We start from the raw sequence: 10,037 nt of genomic DNA, 5'->3' as shown, positions 1-10,037 counted from the left end.
TGGGTTAATTCTTAGGTCCTACCACCACTCGGGAATCATCAAGGCGTGTCGTCTGTACCGTTAGGGTCGCTCAGTCCGCTGCCAGACCGCAGCTCCGTGTGTCTCCTTTTTTGGTATTTTCATGCAAATTCTTCTGCTAGTTGGGGTTTAGTCCACTTATGTATCCTTCCCTTCAAGGTTCAGGGGTCCAAGATTATCTTCTGCATCTGTGTTAATTGGTTTCCCTTTTCTTTGTTGAAGAGCGTCTGTGCAGTCCTTGTGCCTAGCCCGCCATCTTGCTGGAACCCCCCCGACATCTATTTTGGCCTTTTCTTCCTTTCATGTCTTTCTAATGCCTTTCTTCTTTCTTCATGTATGATGCTCTTGATGTCATCTCACAAACCACCTTATCTTCAGTCACTGGTGTCCAGTACGTCCATCTATTCTTTAAATCATCTCTAAATTCAGATGGCATGTACTCAAGGTCATATTTTGATTCTTTTGGACTTATTTTAATTGTCTTCAGCTTCAATTTGAACTTTCATAGGGGCAATTGATGGTCTATTCCACAGCTCCTGTCCTTGTTTTCTGATGTTATTGAGCTTCTCCATTGCTTTATTCCTAGGAACTCCGGACGTGTAGTGCCTAACGCATCTGGCTACTAACCAGATGTCTGGCAGTTCAAACTCACCAGTCTCTCCTCAGAAGGAGGGTTGGGCAATCTACCTTCCATACTGATACCACCTTGGAAATCCAAGAAGGGGTCACTATGAGTCAGATCTGACTCGACAGCATTATATATTGCCTTATTCCACAGATATAGTCAATTTGATTCCTGTGTATTCCATCTGGGAAGGTCCACTTGTATAATCACCATATATGTTGTTGAAAAATGGTATCTGCTATTTATGTCATTGGTCTTGCAAAATTCTATCATGTGATCTCCAGTTCACCAAGACCTTATTTTAGAACTACCAATGATTTTAGTTTCCAAATTTCACATTCTAATCATCAGTAATTATCAATACATCTTGATTGCATGTTTGCTATAATATCAAACTGCAGAACTGGTAAAAATCTTCAATATCCTGGTCTTTGCCTTTCTTGCTTGGTACATAAATTTAAATAATAGTAGTATGAAATGTGTCCACCATGAGTTACCTTGTTGGTATTTGAAATTCTGGTGGTGTAACCTGCAGCCTCACAGCAATGTGCAAGTCACCACAGTACACCAAACTGACAAATGAGGGCTGGCTATTTGTTCCTAGTTGTGCAAAATTGCAAAACACTATGAAATACTGTTAAACAGTATCTATTGAAGCTACCATAAATTATAATCAATTCTACTTACAGGTATTGATTTAAAATACAGTAAATTTGTATGACTAACACTGAAGTATCATTAATTCCAAGTGTAAATATGAAACGAAATGTAATCTTAGCAGGAACAATAAACTGCATGAGCATATGGCTTACACTTCTATCATGGCTGATCTTGCTTGCAAACAATTTCAAACAGTATAAGATAAAATTGAACTCCAAAAGGAAGTAACAAATTATCCTTGGATTTCAAGTGAGATTACACATTCATTTTAGGGTGTGATACAAAAAGATGTAAGAAAAATGAACTTAACACCACGTACCCACTTGGATGAGGCACGTGTGGAAGAACCTGTGAAGAGTGGGCAAATGGGTCATTTGGGAAACTCTCAAGCAGCATTTAGAATGAAATTTGGATAAAAATATGAGTGATAGCTTTAAGGAAGTGTACTTGCATGGCAGCTGAGGAGCACCTACTTTAAACAAGGAGCCCTCAAAAGAGTTTTAATATAGTAACAAATTTTTAGCTGTTAGAAGAAAAGAAATATTTTAAGTTAAATAGTAGTGTGTCCTGGCAATCTTAATTAATTTCAGGTCTAATTTGGGGTCGGTGAAATCATTTTGCACACATTTATCACAGTGTACACAATATTGGGAAGTTTCAATAAAGAGGTAAACTAAATATGATTAATGAAACACAATATGTAAAGACAGGAAAATACTATTTCTGAAATGTGTAGAGGAAAAGTTCATGAATCCTTTCGGACCTGAGCTATGTGACTGAATCAAACTCAGTTTTTGTTTCTGTTTTTAATTAAAGTGTCTTTTCTGTGGCCGTTCAGGACTCCATGTGTGCCTTGCTATATTCAACAGTCAATTCAAACCTTTCACAAGCACACACTGATTGAGGTAAGGTTTTCTTTTGGTAGCTAAGTAGACATAGCTTTCAATTTTTATAAAGTAGACTTATGAAATATTTCATTATGATAAGGATATAACAAAGAGAACTATTTTGAAAGGGTCTTGGGGCCAACCTTATCTAAAATTTCCCAGGTAATTTAAAGGGTTAATCTTTAAACAAGATTTTCTTGGGAAATAAGATCCTTGTATCAAAAAGTTTACTGAAAATTCCAGTGACACATGCAAAGCTGTTTAAACATCAACCTGTGACGTTTTATGATCTCAGAACAAGGATACGTGACTATGATTGTAAATCTCTATAGCCCACTTAAGCTTACCTAGGCATGTTTATCCATCAGTGGAAGTGTTTCCCCATTTAATCCTCTCCTTTGTAACCTCAATCAAAGACTAATCAACTGAAGATATTATGGTAATCTCTTTATTCTTTGCCCTATATTTATCTCCCCTCAAGAGTCACTCTCTGAAATCACTGTGTGTTAACATTTGATTGATGGTAATTTCTCATTAGAATGTCTTGTTGTTGTTGTTAAGTGCCATCAAGTTGTCTCCGACTTGTAGTGACCCTTTGCACAGCAGAATGAAACACTGCCAGATATTGTGCCAGCTTCACTATCTTTGCTATAGCTAAGCCATTAGAATGCTATCTAATGCAAAACAAATCATTTGAATTTAGAGTGAAGTCTGAGTGGTTTTCTCTCCTATGATACATGAAATGCTGAAGAGTTTGGTAATCCAAACACAAAGAACATGTGCATCAGAGAGAATGGTACAACTGATTGACAGTAAGTATGTTCATAGACTGTAGCCAGGCCACTGGGCAAAGACAGTCAGGGGTTCCAAGCTTTCCCTTTCTTTGAGGAGAAAGTGAGTTCTTGTCACACCCTTGCTCTTCAAGAAAGAAGCTTCATCTAAAGCCGTAGTAACCTTAAGTGAGAAAATCACCAACATCTCCATCTACCTCTCTCATCAATAAGTGGCTTTAATCAGTAAGAGAATCAAACAAACATGTTTCTTTTACTAAATTTCTGTTTGGAGAAAAAGATGCTGTTGTTATAAGAGAGACAATGCATCATAGTGCTTAAAAGGTTGAGTTTCAAAGTCAGAGATAGTCAGAACTGATATATTTCTCAATATGGATAAATCTTGAAAACTTGATTCTAATTAAAAAGAAAGTGGTTCACAAAACCTCACTTCTATATGATCTACTCACATGAATGTCCTTAATAACTGGGGATAGAAAAAGGAGGCCTGGTATGTCATAGATGAGTGTCCATCAGTTGCTCTGAGGGAGAAGGGTGACAGGATGCTTCTGTAAAGACTACAGCTTTGAAAACAATCTGGGGACATCAATCTATCCTACAGGGTTGCTATGACACACAACAGCAACAACAAGAGTGAGAGGAAGTAGGTCAGTGGTGGTTGAGGGTTAAGAGAGATAATGGGAGATAAGGGTAATTTTAGCTATGATATACAGAATTCATTTTTGTTTCGAGTGAGGAAGACATTCTAAAATTGAACATAGTGATAGTGGAACATGTCTGTGAACATAATTCTAGAAACTTTAAATTTTGTACTTTAAATGTACAAACCATATAGTAATCGAAGTATATCTCAAGAAAATTATTATTTTTTTCAATCCAGTGACCTAAATATTCCCTTACTAGCCATACTGATGAACTTCTCTGGGGAAAACACTTAAATTCTGAGACATCTAGTGACAAGAGTAACTACCACAATCACAAGCAAATATTAGCTGTATGACAAGAATTTCCTCCATTGTTAGTCTAGGTGCCTTTTGGTGATAAAGACAGAAATTATCAATTCCTTCAAGAAAGACACATGTGTTGTTTATATTGTGAATCCATTTAAATGAGTTGCTTTGCTTTTCTTTTCCTAACCAATAAAGCCCACAAATTGACATATCATACAATTTGTCATTCTCAAAACTTTCTCCTCAAAATTTTGACTTTGTAATAATATTATCTTGCGATGTTTTTATCAGAAAAAAAAATTAAATTTGGTGGTGTATCTATCTCTTTATTAAAACTCACCAACATAGTAATTTGTCAAATTTCTTTCAGGTGTAAGAGGTCTGAGTGAATAATCCAAGAAACTAGATTATATGAAGAAGAACTTGGCATCAGAATTGAAGGAAGACTCATTAACAACCTGAGATATGCAGATGACACAACCTTGCTTGCTGAAAGTGAAGAAAACTTGAAGCAGTTACTGGTAACAATTGAAGACAACAAACTTCAGTACGGTGTACACCTCATCATTAAAAAAGAAAACCTCCTCACAACTGGACCGATAAGCAACACAATAAAAAATGGAGAAAAGATAATGTTATGAAAGATTTTATTTTAATTGGATCTACAATTAACACCCACAGAAATAGCAGTTCAGAAATCAGATTTCATATCTCACTAGGCAAACATGTTGCAAAACAATATTTTAAAGTGTTAAAGACAAGGATATTACTTTGAAGACTAAAATGTGCCTGATCCAAGCCATATTTCTAATTCCCTTATGTGCATATGAAAGCTGGACAATAACTAAGGAAGACCAAAGAAGAATTGATGCCTTTGAATTGTGGTGTTGGGGAAGAATATTGAAAATACTATAGACAGCCAGGAGAACAGATTTGTCCTGGAAGACATGCAGCCAAAATGTTCCTTAGAAGCAAGAATGGCCAGAGTTCATCTCACCTATTTTGGTCATGTTGTCAGAAGGTCAGAAGGGACCATTCCATGGAGAAGGATATCAGGCTTGGTAAAGTGGAGGGTCAGTGAAAAAGGAGAAGGCACTCAACAAGATGGATTGACACCGTGGCTGCTGGGATGGGCTAAAGCATGGCAAGGATTTGAATATGGTGTAAGACCGGGCATTAATTCTTTCTGTAGTACATAGGGTCCCTATGAGTCAGATTCCTCATGATGGCACCTAAAAACTATAACAACATATGAGGTCTACTTAAGTTTATCTCCTTCATTATTTTTCTGCTCTTATTCTTTCTTTGTAATAATAACCCTAGAATGACTGAAACACTTGGGAGGCATTTCCATATTGTGGACTTCTTTCTGTATGTTAATTACCTTCATTATCATATTATCTAGAAGAAGAATTTAGCATTAGGATTGAAGAAAGAATCATTAACAGCCTGCACTATGCAGATGACACAACCTTGGTTTCTGAAAGCAAAGAGGATTTGAACCATTTACTGATGAAGATAAAAAATTACAGCCTAGGTATAGATTACACCTAAACATAAAGAAAACCAAAATCCTCAAAAAAGAAACAATAAGTAACACCATGATAAACAGAAAAATTTTTGAAGTTGTCAAGGATTTAATTTCATTCGAATCCACAATCAATACTGATGAACCAGTAGTCAAGAAATCAAAGGACACATTGTGTTGGGCAAATTTTCAGCAAAATAACTCTGTACAATTTTAAAAAGCAAAGACATAATTTTGGAGAGTAAAAGGTGTCTGATCCAAGCCATGGTATTTTTAATCACCTCATACACATATGAAAGCTGGACAATGAATAAGGAAGACCAGAGAAGAATGGATGCTTTTGAATTATGAGGCTGGAGAAGAATATGAAATATGCCATGGACAGCCAGGAAAGAACAGATGCATCTGTGAAGAAGTCCAGCAAGATTGCTCCTTAGAAGCAAAGTATACTTTGTCTCACATACTTGGGACATGTTCTCCAGAGGGACCAGTCCCTGGAGAAGGATATCAAGGATGATAAACAAGAGGATCAGGAAAAAGAGGAAGACTCAGTGACACAGTGACACAGTGACTGCAACAATGAATTCACACATAGCAACAGCTGCTGGGAATGACAAATGACCAGGCAGTGTCTTCTATCACACGTGGAGTCACTGTGATTCAGAATTGACTGGACTGAAACTAATACCAAGTTGACTAGCCCATTCTCCATTTTGATATTTACTCAGTTCTTAACTCAAAAAACTCACTGCCTTTAAGTCATTTCCAACTCACAGCAACCCCTTCTGAGGCCATATCTCTATGGAAGTAGATTGTCCAATCTTCCTTCCCAGGAGTGGCCAGTAGGTTTGAACTGCCAGGCTTCTGGTTAGCAGTCAAATGCCTTAGGCACTACACAGAGACATATATTTTTGATTATATTAAAGATGAAAAAAATTATGTTTTATACCTTTTTCTTTTGGATTCTCTAGGAACTCTTTCCAAGAACTGTTCTTTTCAAGATAGTTACAAGATGATTCATTTTAGCCCTTGTACCATAGTAGCTTTCGATTACTGAGTTTTTCAGGTTCTTACTTGTTTGTTTGTTTCTTTATGTGTTTGTTCATTGGTATGCTCTTTAGGGAGTGTGTCAGGGTTGGGTCCATTCCCCACACTTATTCAATCTGCATGCTGAGAAAATAATCCAAAAAGCTGGATTATATGAAGAAGAGCGTGATTGGATTGGAGGAAGAATCTTTAACAACCTGTGATACGCTGATGACGCAACTGTGCTTGCTGAAAGTGAGGATGACTTGAGGCACTTACTGATAAAGATTAAAGAATACATTTGGTGGTATGGATTACATATCAATATAAAGAAAACAAAATTCCTCACAACTGGACCTATAAGCAGCATCACAATAAATGGAGAAAAGATTGAAGTTGTCAAAAACACTTAACTTTGCTTGGTTCTACCATCAATGTTAATGGAAGCAGTGGCCAGTATATCAGACAATGTATAGCACTGGGGAAATCAGCTGCAAAGGATCTCTTTCAAGTGCTGAAGAGCAAAGATGTCTCCTTGAGGACTAAGATGCACCTGGCATCAGCCATGGTATTTTCAATTGCCTCATATGCATGTGAGAGCTGGACAATGAATAAGGAAGGCCAAAGAAGAGTTGATGCTTCTGAGTTGTGGTGCTGATGAAGAATGCTGAAAGTACCATGGACTGCTAAAAGAACTAACAAATCTGTCCTGGAGGAAGTGTAGCTAGAATGCTCCTTGGAAGTGAGAATGGCCAGACTTTGTCTCACCTACTTTGGTCATGTTGTCAGAAGGGTGGGTCCATTCCCTGGAGAAGGAAGTCATGCTTGCTAAGCTGGAGGTTTGATGAAAGAGGGGATGCCCTCAGTGTGATGGATTGACACAGTGGTTGCAGTTATGGGCTCAAGTATAGCAGGGATCGAGCAGCTGGCACGGGACCAGGCAGTACTTCATTCTGCAATGCACAGGGTCACTATGAATCGGAGACGACTGGATGACACCTAACAACAACATGTTCCTTAGCTGGTTCATTGTTTCTTAGACAACTTCCTATTTTTTTTTTTTTTTTTTTTTTTTTTTTATGTTAGCAGGAAAGATCTTTGTATCTGTATTAAATAATTAGCATTTTTAACCAATATTTGGCAAGTAAGCATGGCAAACACATTTATTTTATATTTCAAAATTTCAGGAATATTATAGAATTTTTTTAAAAAAAATTCCAGCCAATACATACAATAGAATTGAGGTGTTTTCAACATCCCGAGTAATTAACTTCATCTGCATTTATTAGTCATCATTATGCCTATACTGAGAAGTCAGGAGAGCTGACACCCAGATCATTTGAAAAGAGATTCTGCTACACTGATTTGACTACTAGAGTATGTATAGGTTTCTACCAGTAGGAACTAAAAATTAAGATTTAAATTATAGATTTTAACTTATCATTACCAACAAATACATGCTTTGCACCTAGTTCCAAAGTTTTAAATAAAATTGTCATAAAAAAAAAAAAAAAAAACATTGCATTGTATATCTCTAATTATCATATCATTAACTTAATTGGTATAGCCCAGAAAACATTTATGCAGTTAACTCTTCCTATACCACCTTAATAGTCCCCCAAATTAACTAAATTCTAAATGAATTTTCACAGGGTAGATTAATATTTGATTAGCCATTTTTTTAACTTTTCAATGTTTCATTTATCCATTTCAGGATAGTACTGGAAGCATAAACTCTTAGATATTTTCTAATTTGTGATTTCACAGTTAGCAACTTCATTTTTTTTTTTTAACAGTTGGGCAGTTGATAGTCTTTTTTAATTATGTGTATTCTTTCTTTGAAAATAAGATTGGCACCAAACTTTTCTCATGGTATCTTTCATCTCTCTATTTCTCAAGGTATAGATTAAGGGGTTGAACATAGGAGCAATGATGGTGTAAAATACAGCAAATACTTTATCTTCAGGGAAAGTGGTAGGAGGTCTAAGGTAGACAAAGATTGCAGGAGCAAAGTATAAAAGAACCACAGTGATATGAGAGGCACAGGTAGACAGGGCTTTGCGTCTTCCCTCCGCTGAGTGATTTCTTAAAGTGAATAATATAATAACATAAGAAACAAATAAGACCACAAAGGTTACTAAGGCAATCAAACCTGAATTGGCTACCACGAGAAGACCAGCCACATAGGTGTCAGTACAAGCAACTTTGAGCAAAGGGAAGATATCACAAAAGTAATGATCAATTTCATTAGGACCACAAAAAGGTAACAGGATTGCCAAAAATAACTGAGGAAAGGAATGGGCTGCCGCACCAACCCAAGCAGATAAGACAAGAAAATTACATTTTGATCTGCTCATGATAATCATGTAGTGGAGAGGTTTGCAGATAGCGACATAGCGATCAAAAGCCATGGCAGCAAGAATGAAGATCTCAACACCACCAAAGAAGTGCATGGAAAAGACCTGTAACATGCAGCTACCATAAGAGATGGATTTTTTCTCCACTAGCAGGTCACCAATCAGTTTGGGTGTCACACTAGAGGTGTAGCAGATGTCCATAGAAGACAAGTGAGTCAGGAAATAGTACATTGGTTGGTGATAAAGGGAGCTGCATGTAATAGAAACAAGGACCAGAAGGTTTCCTACCAAGATGGAAACATAAACAAGTAAGAATAGCACAAAGCAAAACAGTTGCACATTTGGGTCATAAGAAAATCCCAGAAGAATGAATTCTGAGATGTTGCTCTGACTTTCCATGTATCTCATTTTGTTGTCTGCTATAAACAAATAAGTTGAGTATCTGAAAATAAAGAAATGTGAATGTGTGTTAAAAATTACTAATTACTAATTTAAAAATTACTAATTAGAAATTTTTAATTAAAAATTAAAATTAAATGTGTGTTAAAATATTATAAATATTTTATATTATAATTATAACAATAACTATAATATAAAATATACCAAAAATGAATTTGAATTCAAAAATATTAATACTAATTATTCTGTATTTATAGAATTAATGTGCTTTTTCTATTATGTCCTATTTTACCAATCTATTATGAATGATTTATTAGGAATAAAAGCAATAATTCTGTATTTCATTGAATTTACCAGTAACTTTAAAGAATATTTTAAATGTTAATTTGATCTTGAAGAAAATATTTTACTCTTAATTATGGTTTTGATAACAATTATATTACTTAATATGTAAACAAACAAACAAACATATTTTGATAATTTTTAAGTGAGCTTATGTCTTAAGATCAACTTACCTGCTCAGAGCATGATCAGAAACACCTTCCTTGAATTATCTGAGAGTGTAGACTCAGGAAATTTGAATACGGTTAAAGCACATAACCTTTAATAGCTGAACTTTAGTAAATACAGTGTGCATTCTTGTTTATCAGGTGAGCAAACATTGTTCGTGGGTTTAACCAATGGAGGTTTATTACAATTAAAAAAAAGTACAGGAAAAGAGAGAATTTTGATTAATGACTAAAAAAGAAAAAAACTCACTGACGTCCATTTCTTTCTGGTTCATAGGGACCCCTCC

General features: G+C 35.7%; 1 protein-coding gene across 1 annotated transcript; it reads right to left on the bottom strand.

The window, feature by feature from the left end:
• Positions 1–8,302: 8,302 nt before the first annotated feature.
• On the bottom strand, positions 8,303–9,241 carry LOC103210783 (olfactory receptor 4P4-like). Its single transcript, XM_007956693.1, has one exon. The coding sequence runs from the start codon at positions 9,239–9,241 to the stop codon at positions 8,303–8,305; it is 939 nt and encodes a 312-aa protein (XP_007954884.1).
• Between the last annotated feature and the right edge of the window lie 796 nt (positions 9,242–10,037).

The sequence above is a fragment of the Orycteropus afer genome, unplaced genomic scaffold, assembly GCF_000298275.1.
Source record: "Orycteropus afer afer isolate SDZICR_OR568_19922 unplaced genomic scaffold, OryAfe1.0 scaffold00650, whole genome shotgun sequence".
Classification (NCBI taxonomy): Eukaryota; Metazoa; Chordata; class Mammalia; order Tubulidentata; family Orycteropodidae; genus Orycteropus; species Orycteropus afer.
Note: the sequence above shows the minus strand (reverse complement) of the source record. Positions and strands in the feature narration are given on the sequence as shown.